The sequence below is a fragment of the Dermacentor albipictus genome, unplaced genomic scaffold (assembly GCF_038994185.2).
Source record: "Dermacentor albipictus isolate Rhodes 1998 colony unplaced genomic scaffold, USDA_Dalb.pri_finalv2 scaffold_21, whole genome shotgun sequence".
Lineage (NCBI taxonomy): Eukaryota > Metazoa > Arthropoda > Arachnida > Ixodida > Ixodidae > Dermacentor > Dermacentor albipictus.
Genome location: NW_027225575.1, coordinates 5,032,549 through 5,045,320, shown reverse-complemented (window position 1 = coordinate 5,045,320; position 12,772 = coordinate 5,032,549). Strand labels below are relative to the sequence as shown.

Below are 12,772 nucleotides of genomic sequence, written 5' to 3'. Positions count from 1 at the left end.
TGTGGATTCGGCTCCGGACGTAGATTTATGCGAAGGGGCCGTAATCTCGATCAGCTGCCTATGAGCGACAGTGTGCACTAGAGGAACGCAGCTGCTTGGGTGGAGTTGATGAGTCTGGTGCCGAGTTACGCAAAATCTCGCAAAAGTGATCGTATCCCTGAAAGCAATTGACCAAGAATACTGCTACACAGCAATATTGCCACTGCTGATCGACACATGCAGTGCACTTTGCACTGACGGCAATGCGGTTCCACATCCTCAAGCAAAAAAGCTTGCCAAAGTAGGCTAACGGACTTTTGACAGTAAAGTTTCATTCTACGATGCATTACCTATCTGTGCTGTCTCATTTCGCAACAACAAAATCCTCGCGAAAACTAATTTTTTCGTCTTCCCCACGGATTTTGTTATTGCGAGGTTCAACTGTATTTCAAGCTAGTCATCCAAGGAGTTCATAACAGGTTCCAGACATACAAAAGTTGATGCTGCTAATTTATGCAGCATAATGAATTCTGGACAATTTCACTTCGAAAACCAAAACTAAACTGCAGAAGAGCGCAACTGTCATGCCTTTAGCAGACGCCCATGAGTGACGTGCCGTCGTTAGTATGAAGTGAACATCCTTGTCAGGCACTGTTATCTCGCTTAAATGAAGTGCACGTCCTTGTCAAGCCGCGATCACCCTGAAACACTGTGGGTTCACGTGCTCGCCTCGTTTAGGCACAGTGCGTGGACTGATTGCACCTGCTCAAAAGCGCCGGTCGTCTTGCTCAAGGTTGCAATTAATATGTGGTAACCAGATTTATGCATTATTGACCGCATCCTAAATGAGACCAAAAAGACTAGGCTCCTAAGTTCACCACCGCTGCAGTAGGCCAAGACGAAGTGGCAGTGCGCAGTCAAGCAAATGCATGTGAGCAGTAATAGACAGAAAGAAGGGGGAAAGATAAACAGGGAGCACAGCCTGCTGCAGCATCTGGTTTGGCTAGAGGCGTGGAGATTTCCGGTTTCAGTGACTTGAATGTGAATCTTGATAGGCATTCCTTCCAAAGAATTTTACGTTTGCTCCATACACCCCACGTTTGTTATACTCTATTAGGGTAGAGGCTTCGGCGAGCGCTCTTTACCCGTCTCTTTACTCGCTACGCAAGCTCCACTGCTGTTATACTGGCTGAGCCATTATAGATGTATCTTCACTGTTTGCATTAAGTCTGACAGCAGCCGTGCATTTGTATAAGCTTGCTCTTTGCTTAGTACTACTTGGATGCTGGCATTGTACTACTAGTGCTCACAGAAGCACAGCTCACCCGAGTATCCCGGCAGACACTGGCAGTGAAAGCGGCCACCCAAAAGAGTATGGCAGGTACCATGCAGACAGGGATTGGCTCCACGACAGGGGTCATGCTGTCGGTCACACTGCTTTCCTGTCCAGTCACTTTCACACTTGCAGACAAAGTCATTCACCTGAAAGCAGGTTTTTATGCATAGAGTAATATGTGCGGTTATTATACTTCATTATACTAAAAGGTCACTGAAGGCAAACACTGAATCCACCCTTTAGAAAGCCTTCAACATTTATTTCATGCTGCAAATTGACTTAGCTGAAGAGGAAAATTGCAACTGGAGGGGCTGCACAATTCTTCCACAGTTCTGGAGACTGTTGCGAACCCATTGTTTTACATTATAGTACTGCTGATCTTGGAGGTAATGATCTGCTAAGGCCTGCTGCTTGCTTTGAATCATGAGGCCACAACACTGAAGGCACTGTATTCCCATAACAAGTGCCCACAAAGTTTGTAACCATGCAACATCGGTGAGATTAGCAGGAAAAATCTAATAAAAGTCGCCAAACTGTATTTAATTTCACATTGAAGTGCAATATAAGTAAACTCTCTATTATCACTTGACACAATTTACTAATTACAAACAAAACATGTTACATAATGAGAACCAAGACTGTACTGTAAGAAAACACGACATCTGACAGGGCCTATGTAATTAAGGGATTAGGCAGGATGCAGCCAAAATGCAAGTAGCACTTTTCTGCAGTTTCTGCCTAAGAGCAGCTTAAACTTGGCATAACTGTTTGAGGAAGGCTTGAAGATTCTCTTTTGCAGCACTGATTATGCCAGTGAATAATGTGATGCCCTATGTTACCTCGAACATGCTCTGGAGAGAAATGTGCAAATAAAAAGATGAGCAGAAGTGCAAACGACTGAGACCCCCCCCCCCCCCCAGATGTTTTCCATTCCATTACTTTATTTCAGCATTCATTCTTTGCAAAAAGAAAAGTAAAGTACAAATGCCAGGACAAGGGCACAAAGCCGCTAATCCAGCAGCATGGCAAAGGCCCATGCCCCTATTGTATATTTGGCAGCAGACATTTTGAATACATTGCTCATATATATACACCAATGAATACGCACATTAGGTATACATATTCATATCTCAACAATAATTTTCATGTTATTCATACAACACAATTTCTTTCTAACATGATCATAGACTGATATGGCATTGTGAAACTTCTTTCCAGGCACAAAAGAAAATATACAAATTTTCCACACAAACAAAAAAAAAACATTTTTTTTCCACCCTTAAAAGTGAACAAGGAATGCTAACATTACAACGACACAAATTTATTTTTATTCTCTAGCCACGTAGTTAATGAAATACTCCTTCAAATTTCGGCGTGAAATAACATTTATATATCAATGTTTTCTTTTTAAGATTGTTAAGTAGGACTGACAGTCAACACTGCAGCCTATCTTTTCCGTAGTTAGTTCACAAAAAAGGCATGGCCCAAGTTTCCTGCTATCGAATGTCGTACTTCAGGTGACCACTGTTGGGTGCTCCGAAGACAACATTGTGATGTCTTCTTTCACATTATTCCAGAATTCTGCACTGGGAAGCTCAACTCAAACTTGACAGTTTACCACAGTGCTACAGCATGACTGGCAACACCACAAGATCTGGTGCTAATAACATGCTCTTCTCAAACAGGCTGAAGAAAAAAATAAATTACATACCAATGCTTTCATGGCCCTTCTGAGCACGTATGTAGGTATGGCAAATGTCCAGCTATTTCACAAATATTTTTAACTGCTCACAGAAGAGCCAAAAAGCAGCTGCGTCAAAGGTTGTCAAGGAACTGATACGAATCCCCACGATAACATTCAACAAATTATAGGGGGATTTGAATCAAACTTGAACGAAGTTGTATGAACTTGAACTTCATCCAAATTAAATTGAAAGAGAAAAATCTCTTTCAGGCATAGTCTGCATGTAACAAGATTCCAGAAAAATGTTCTTCAGTGCACCAGCTTCAATGTCAACCACTAAATGTCATAGAAGTGAGTGCACTGGTCATGTTTCTCATGGTGTTTAGCTAGAGCGCTGCATTCCGCTCTTGATTTTTCCTTGTCGTTACTATGATTGGAACAGTTCGTTGTCTCATTAATGTATGTGCCAAAGCTCTCAGTGCAGACCACCCAATATGATAATTCTGAAATAATAATAATCGCCAATTTCTTCCTTTCCTTTTGTTAAATTTTCCCTTAGCCTAATGCTGAGCTATAATGTAAAACTATTCCAATCTGTTTTAGTCCAATCTCCTGGCGGCAAATTTACATAACCGCCGACGCAAGCACCTGGCAGTAACCCGCAGTGTCGTCTGAACAGCCCAATCAAACACTCTCCTCATTCATAGGAGGCCACCAATGTTCGCTTTTAGATCTAATAACACTGCCTACACAGAGCGGTATTGCTTGTGCAATTGGCTGACAAGAGGCGAGAAGCGCATTCAAGTGGAGAGGGTTCCGATGGGGCCAAGCCAGCACAGTGAAAATAGATAACCAGACAAAGAGGGGTAGCGCCGGCGTCTGCGACTGGTCCGCTTTCCCTTACTTAGCTTGCAGTGGCTGGTCGGAAATTGCGGGGGTGTGCAACGGAATGTTAAGAATGCCGCTAAAACGGACCCTCAGCAAAGAAGAGTTGGCAGAGCAATGTCGTATACGTGCCGAAAAGGCTCTATAACGTTTTGCTGCCACACAAAAAGATATTATACGGAAATAAGTCCATGCTCACCGGCAAGTGCGAGTAGTGAGTGTCTGAGCGATCGGGGGGCAGCCATCTTCTATTCCTTTTACAACGGGGCAGTCTCTGGCTATTCAGAAAGATATCACTTTTGTTCGGCATATTAATGCATCTTTAACATGTACACGTCACTCTGACGCGGTGAGTTTTCGCGGTTTTGGGACGTCATGTGACAGACAAACGAAGTGGGCGCAGCCCAAAAACTTCTGACCATTAGGAAAGGGCTAATGGCGAAAAGGCGTCCAATCAGTAATAATAATTTTTTTTATTCGGTTTAATGATGCGTAATCAGTATGCCTATGTGATATCAGATGTGGAGCTATCACAGTTTTCATGACGTCGCGTGACAGACAGGCGATCTCAGGGGGTGGCCCAAAAATTTTCTGACCAATTGTGGAGGACTGATAGCAGAATTGGAATAGAAATGTTTGGAATAGTTTTATGTTATAGCACCCCAGCTGACTATAACTAGGGTTCTGTGTTCTCGGTATTTATTTTTCTTCAAATTCGGGGGCTATTTATCACCATTTATACTTTCCCCTTTGAATCTGTGTTTGTCAGGGCTTGTGTTGTAAAGCGACTACAATTACTAGAGAAAACATAACGCACCCGACATCCCACAACTTTACTGAACACATACCTAATACAGTAGAACCTTGCTATTACGCTTTGGAAAGAAAAAAAAACGTGAGAAAAACGTACTATCCGGGATAATGTATCATCCAAATTCCCTAAAAATTTGACTGACTCAACTGTAGTTGAGACGTTCATAATGCGAAGCGTCGCGCATATACCGTAAAAACCGGAATATAGGTCGAACTTTTTTTCAAAAAACCATCGCGGAAAGTCGACCCTCGACTGATATACCGGACATTGGCGGAAAAACTACGGAAGTCTTGCAACAATAGGCGGATGAAGTAAACAGCCGCCATCGCCATTAGCAGCAGCGCGGCGTCTATGGCGGCGTGGCGACATTGTGGCACCGGCATTTTGCGTTTCCATTGTCGCAAAGTTATATTAATTAAAGGCTGCATTTTCATTTTGTTTCAAAATGAGCGGAAGCCGACGTCAATTCACCGTCGCCTTCAAGAAAAAGGCGATGGAGTACGCGGAAGCCCATGGCAACCTGGCGGCACAGCGCGAACTTGAAGTATCCGAAAAGAGCATTCGGTAGTGGCGGAGGCAAAAGCAACTTATTACAACTTGCAGCAACCAAAAGAAAACGTCATTTCGTGCCGGATCGCAGCGGACTGCAGAACTGGAAGGCAAGGTTGCGGAGTCCGTCCGAGAGCTGCGTGTAAGATCGCTGCCTGTGACTGCCGAATGCATCCGTTTGAAAGCGGTAGAGATCGCACGCACCTATGGACTGGGCAGCGAGAAGCACTCGTCATCCGACTCTGATCAAAGGCGTTGCTCTGATTCGGAGTAGCGCTTGCACACTTCGTGCCCTTCTGTGTACTGTACACCCTGCCAATTTTTAACAGTATCGCGCGACCATCGACCCGCGTGTTTGTCAGCACCTTGTAATCACGGCACGGAGCGGCGAAATAGCGAAAGTAAGGGCATGTGTACACATGCGCGTATCTCGTTTTTTTCGCTGCTCAGCGCCGTTAATAAGGTGCTGACAAGCACGCGGGTCGATGGTCGCGCGATACCGCTAAAAACTTGGCCAGGTGCACATGCGAGCAACATTTAAATAAATACTGTCACCATTGTGCAACCCCCTGAGTCGCATTTGTTTAACGGTAAGGGTGTCATGTCTTTCGGTACTTTTGCCATTGAAAAAAAAATTTTTTTTTCATTTTGAAAATTCGTTAGTTGGGGGATCGACCTATATTCCGGTCCGACCTATAGTCCGGTTTTTACGGTAGTTGCAGCATGAGTTGCCCATGCATGTCAAGCTGCTGGGGCTCTGACGGCTCGAGACGTGTTTTGTTGTTTTTCTGTTATGTAGTACTTTAAGACCACCACAGGAAACCAAAATGAAATCAAGCTAGCGGGCCACACTGGATGCTACTGGAGCAATACGTGAAGCTCACATCACGCCGCCTGCAGCAGAGAACGGTGACACATTTCAGTTAACGCCTATTAAAAGCGTGCAGCATGCTTCCAACGGCACTACGCCCCATGCACTGTGAAACAGATAAGTGAAGGTGGTTATCCCAATAGGGTTGGCAGCGATGGCTGTGAATGCGGCATGCGACGACCTGAGAGGAGATTTGCTGATATACCAGAAGAAACTGAGTGCGCGTCGGCCATGGAGTTTCCTACGATATGAAACTCTATGGCACCGGCATTTTCACGCGAGACAGACGGGCAAATATTACGGGGAAGCTGATGCGGTGAGCGGCTACCGTTCTCAATCGTTCGCGCCCGCCTTCGCCTTTTCTTGCTTACACGAGACCTAGCGGCTGAAAAACGTATCATACGATAGCAATCTGTAGCACGGAACGGCAGTGCGTTTCGGTGAACATCTATTAAAAGCGCGCAATATGCTCTTAAGGACACTACACGCCGTGAAACGGGTGGAGATGCTTATCGCAATAGGGTTGGCAGCGATAGGTGTGAATGCGGCGTGCGACGACCCGGGAGGAGATTTACTGGTATACCGGAATAAGAAACTGAATGCGCGCCGGCGTTTTCACTTGAGACGGGTGGGTGAGTATTGCGATGAAGCTGCCACAGTGGGTGGCTACTGTTTACGATCACGTGCACGCCTTGTGCATTTACTTGCAGGGGATCCAGCGGCCGGAAAACGTGTCACATGATCACAGTTCAGTGAAGTATCGAATGTTCGTGCCGAAAGAGCGTGTTTTCCGGAAACGTATGAACTGGTGAAAAATATGTGCAACTCCATTGGGTAATTTTTTGTGTTTTCGTTGCGAATGTTCGCGTCGAAAAATTTGTACGTAACGAGATTGTATCAATGAGGTTCTACTGTACTACACAATTCATTAACGCACCAACGAGTGACAATAACTGAAACGTGAAGCTTTCAGGAGTTGGGAAAAATGGACATGTACATTGCGAAATGTTTATCAGCCATCAAGGCACGCTCGTCGCAGCTCAAGTTCAATGCTTTTCGGTTTTCACTGATTCAGAGACAACCGTCTCGGGGGTTAATGTTAAGCATCTGTTGGTATCTACCGAAAACATGGAACCCTAGTTATAACATGCTGTTTTAGGCCAGCTTTTCGGCATCTTTTCCCTTATAATAAATCTCCCTCTCACATAGTCCTTTAGTTCTGGCACTGATAAGCTCACAATGAAGTTTTTGCTTCCCATTTCCCACTTGTTAATGTCACATATTCAATTTCAATGCCCGCTATTCACGCACTGCCGCCTCAACACACTGACCAGGCCAACGCAGGTTCCTCCGTTGAGGCATGGGCTGCTGACGCACAGGTCGTCCTTCAGCTCGCACAGATCACCCGAATACCCTGGCAGACAGAGGCACACAACTCCCCAATTGTCCGAGCGACACCTGCATCAGACAAGAGTGAGAAAGCATGTTGCTACCTGCATTAAAAAATAAATGGTGGTGACTCTACTACCAAATCACTGCGACAAAGAAAATTCGACGTCATTCTGCCCTGCAAAGGTGGATGACCAGCGGTGCTGTAAACATTGTGGCAAGAAAACTTGTGCTAAAGACTTTATTGCATCACTCATTGTCACTTAGTAACGACGGTCACAATGGCTTTGTGGTCGCTGATCGGCATGCTTGCAACTGCAGACACATTCTTTGATAATGTCAAATCGATACACGTACATCACTGGGTGGTCAGTTAGGCCAGACGGTGCGGCATCGCTAGTCTCCAACACGAAATGCAAAAACCACTCCCTTTTCAGTGCCGACACATCCATGCTGAAATCACCGAAAACAATGAGAGGAGTAGTGTCACTGCAACTAATCCACGCAAAGTGGCTAGCCATGAGCATTTGACCTTGCATTTCGACATCAAAGAGACTTTTGCATCTCTTCACCGCATTCTCCGATTCGCGACACACGTCGTCCTGTCTGGCCTGCCGCTTACGGTGCACCTCTCAGGCACGGCCTTTGGTGGTGCTGGCCACATGCCGCCGTCATACTCTCGTCTAAGTTCACGCCATTGCGCTTCGTTAGCGAGATGTTCTTTGGGAGTCCTAACCACATGTGGCCTCGCCAGAGCAGCTCATACTGAACACTACCCAAGTAGGTTTCTCCAAGGCAGCCGATGACAGTTTTCGACATGTTTTGTATGTGCGATTCTAAACAACTTAAGCACTGTTCACTTCACTTTTCCCGAGTGCCTCTGCCTTACGGGGCTACGAGCAATTGCATTTTTTGCTTGCTAACGGGAGTATTAGTGCTTACACAGGTATGAGCCATTGACAATGATAGCTTTTGTGTGCGGACACGGAAAATCTATGCTACCCTAGCCATATACAGCTCCGCTGTAAAAGAAAAGCTAAAGCTGACCTCCCTTGATTCAATCAAGTAAAAGCCTGTGACTTCCCTCTACATGTATCAGCAACTCCCATTATTTAAGTTGACTTCAGTTAATTGAACCTTCATGGGACTGACGAAATTGATCTAATTATCCAGCGGGTCAAACTAAGAGGCAGAAAAACATCCGAACACACTGCTGCATTATTTGGCAGTGTTTCACCAATTTTGACACACTACCAAATCTAATGTGCACCCAATTCTTATGGGCTCAAAGTATAAAGATTGCATGCCTAAATCTAATGTGAACACAATCTTAAAACAAGAAAAATGAAGCATACCTCCAATTATGGCAATCAGACAAAGATGAAACCAGTAGAGTTTACCATCACAGAATAGAAACTTCCATTTACACTCGATGTCCATCATCGTCACTCCTATTCAGACAGCACTTTATCCCTATACACCTCAACATAGCTATCGTCCTCTGTTTGGTCCCCTAAGCTTTATATATTTAGCATTTCTTGAACTCCGCAACTATTGTGCACAGGATGGTGATACCCCTTTCGTCATGCGATGCAACCCTCCGACACGCTGAAAAACATGTGACACAGCTCCATTTTTTATTAGCCTAATAAAGTAACTTTTCTTTCAAAAGCCCTTTCACAATGAAAACATGTTGTAATCACCAACCTATGTGAAAAATTTGTGTCCACTTTGCGATCACAATGGAAATAGCCCTTGCTCTGACAGCATGCTGTTGCCAGCACAACCAATGTGGTTTCAGTTTCATGTACAATTGTACCATGCGGCCAATTTTCTGACCCAAAAGGATGGATAAGTGGACTAGTGTGTGTTTCTTTTTCTATGTTCTTCGTGTTTTTAGCACTCTAACATTTCTGACCCAGGAGAAAGGTGTGCGTTAGAATCCCGTTAATACAGTAGGCATTCGTTGTGAGCTGCCATTTTCACTTGAAGCTCTGCCAAGGGCAGGCCAAAAATCAATAGTGCCCAACAAAAATACCATTGTCATAGCCAATAATTGTTATATAACTGAGCTGCATGAAAAAAAAATCAAAATAAGAAGATGACAGAACTGTTGTGAGAAAACTATAATGGCGTGGAGGCCAGTGCCCCTCCCTACCAGCTTCCTCCATCTGGCTGCAGATTGTGTTCACTCATTTAACTGTTTAACTCTGCTTCCTGCACACTCCGATTGCGTGTCACAAGCCGCGGCTGTCGGCATTCAAGAATACCACTGCTATAACAACTGCAAAGAGAGGTCACGAGTGGCAAGCAACATGCAAGCTCTGCCGAGGCATCGCTTTTGTGGCCCCAAAAGGGGCCTTGTAAAGAATGCAAGAAGGTTGCCACGGCAGCCGGTGAGCTTGAAAATTCCAGAAGAAACACTGGGGCGAGATCGCCACAAATATTACGCCATGTACTTCTCACTGGCTTGCACGAGAAAACCCCATGTCCGTCAGCCTTGCTTGCTTTACGTGAAGCTAACCGAAATCCTTCTCCAAGGCATTCAGGTGCTCCAATAGTGCAGTGGAAGGTGCCTCACGAAAACGAAGCACTGGAGGGACTGAATAATTTGGAGGGCCTCCTGCGAGGTCAACGTTGAGGCAGCCTGCCCTACTGTGCCATCGCTGCCATCGTTGCCATCATTGTCACCATCGTTATCCGATGCAAGCATGTTTGCAACGATCGCCTCATCGGTTAGAAGCATTTCGTTTCCAAATCTATAGCAGTGCACATTCTTTTCTCTGGCAACGTTGTGCATTGCCAATGATCAGCAGGCGGATCAGCCATCTTCCATTTCGGTGGTGAGTCAAACGAGGCTGAGAAACCACATGGCCAGGAACGACTTTGATGCAACCAACAAAGATGAGCAGGAGTGACAATCTTTTGACAGAACTGCGCAGAATGAGGGACCAGTGAGCAATCTTGGGGCAGCACAGTACTGTCAACGTATTTGGCGCAGTCCATTTGTGTTTCAGAGGGTGGAGCGGCATAGGGCTATGTGCGCAGCCCATTCTGGTTCGGAGAGGTGGAAGGGCGACGGGAGAGGCAGGAGGCTGGCAATGCGGAGACGGCTGGAAAATGAGCGCGCAGCAGGCGATTGCGCAGTGGTTCAAATTTCGCTTTCTTTTTTTCTTTAAGGATTTCGCATTTCATTACCTTTCGACACGGATACCCAACTGCCAGACATCATTGTTATAACTGATAATGCGGCATGGGGGCATTGTAGTAAGCAGGTTATTTCAACATAGAAAACATACAAAAGTTGAGAATGCAGCAGCTTCACATTGTCATAACCGATATATTGTTAAAACCGGTATTGTTATATGCGGGCTCAACTGTATTTAGACTGAATTGGTACAACACGACTGATGATGTTCAGTCCAGGTTGCATGCATCATCACACTTTGTGGCATTCATTATAAGGATGTGCAACACATGAAAAATGTACATCAGGCAAGCACGACGCAAATGACTGTCAGAAAATCTCATGCAGATATCCCTGCACTGAGGCAGAAGACTAAGCAAATGTATGCTATACCAACAAGCTTTTTGCGTAATAACTATTTGTCCCTGAAATTTGTTTTTTTAAGACTTTGCAGTCCCCTCCGGGTCTGAAAAATCAGTCAGTCACCGCGGTAGGTGCAAATGAAAATGCTATGCTACAATACCCTTCAGCACAGTCTTCAGTACAGCAAACTTGAAAAACTAAAATAGGGTCCATTTAGCAACATTACAAAAAACAAAACACCATTTACATACACATATTTCATTTTGTGGCTTAATATCACCAAACAATGCCTTCCAGCCCATGCGTAAAAAGCAAACATAATTGAAGAAGTATGCAGTAATGTATTACGTGGCTCCATTCTGGCAAGGGTTGACATCGCAGGGGTCACTGGTGACGGCGACCTCACAGTGACTTCCACGGAAACCCGCTGCACAGAAGCACTGGTATGAAGCCCGCCCTCCTGTCTGCAGTGATGGAGACTGGCTGGAGTCGTAGCATGTGCCTCCATGCAGGCATGGAGTTGAAGGCGACGAGCAGTTTGATGGCCGCACACACTGGCCCGTGGCAGGATCTGCTGGCAAATTCACATGTTTAACTAGGCAATTTGTAGGCTCTGGGGCCCGAGCCCCCTCCGAAGGTTTCTTTTGAGTTTCCTCTACCTTTTCAGTTAAAATTTTATTGCGGCTTACTGCAGTATTGTCGGTGCAGACGTGCATGACTTTTAATTCATACTTTCGCTTTTTTTCTGCAAATCTTGACAATGGGAGCACAGACGCATTGGAAGCACCAGCGGCAGCTACCTCACCCGTATTTCCTCATTTCAAAATTTTTCTCCAATTTCCACTGTAAACACCATGCACAGACACAATATTTTAAATATGCACAGGACAAAGTTTATTAGCATAATTTTAAAGAGAAGGACGTAGACAACTAACAATTATTTCTAATGGTATGCATAGCCTATACATAGAGAATGGATATGTTGCTGTATGTTCACCTCGCTTTCAACTGATTTTCATGCTTTTAACACGACAGCTCAAGGGCCCTGTGTCAGAAAATCCAGCGTCGGCGTCGGCGTCCCCGCAAGCAAACATTCCCGTATATATTTACGTGTATGTACATGCCACGCCTTGCTATATAGCACGTGGTGTATGCGAGTTATGGTGCCGCATCGTTCTATCAATAATGTTGCTCATACCTTGTCTTGCATTCTTGACAGAGTTATTCCTCGGAATTTTGAGATGTTGAGAAACAAAACACCAACAGCACATGCCCTTTATGTCAAATCTTCTCAGACTGAAATATTAAAAGTGTGAAACAATAACAGAAACCTGAAAATGATGCAATTTTCTTGGCGCGGTTGCTGGCTACCTCTGGGAAACACTGGCATTTGCCGCCAGTGTTTCCCAGTAAACATTACGGTTACATAAGCTGCAGTTGCCGGGTGGTGTGAGAACCAGTTGGGGATCTTCGAATGCTACCGCGTTCTACGAAACCTAAGCATCCCCCAAGTTTTTTCCTCTCACTTTGCACCTTCTTTTCAGGCAGTATGCCTATTACGCTTGGTTATAAAGAATGAGAATCAGTCAGTGATCATTGAAAGTTATTACCTACCACTCTTAAAGGTGAAGTTTAAGCATCCACCAAACTTTTTTGACCCTGAAAGAAACCTGCAGACTTCAGTGACCCCTTCAACAGAGTCTTTTATCCACGGT

At 44.9% G+C, this 12,772-nt stretch overlaps 1 protein-coding gene across 1 annotated transcript in view; it reads right to left on the bottom strand.

Annotated features, from left to right (window-relative positions):
* Positions 1–12,772, bottom strand: part of crb (cell polarity complex component crumbs) — a 308,733-nt gene that overhangs the window by 101,810 nt on the left and 194,151 nt on the right. The window contains exons 8-10 of the mRNA XM_065452373.1: positions 11,406–11,628; positions 7,450–7,576; positions 1,305–1,461 (exon numbers count right to left, since the gene is read on the bottom strand). Of these exons, the coding sequence (XP_065308445.1) occupies positions 1,305–1,461; positions 7,450–7,576; positions 11,406–11,628 (507 nt within the window). The remainder of the gene's footprint in view (positions 1–1,304; positions 1,462–7,449; positions 7,577–11,405; positions 11,629–12,772) is intronic.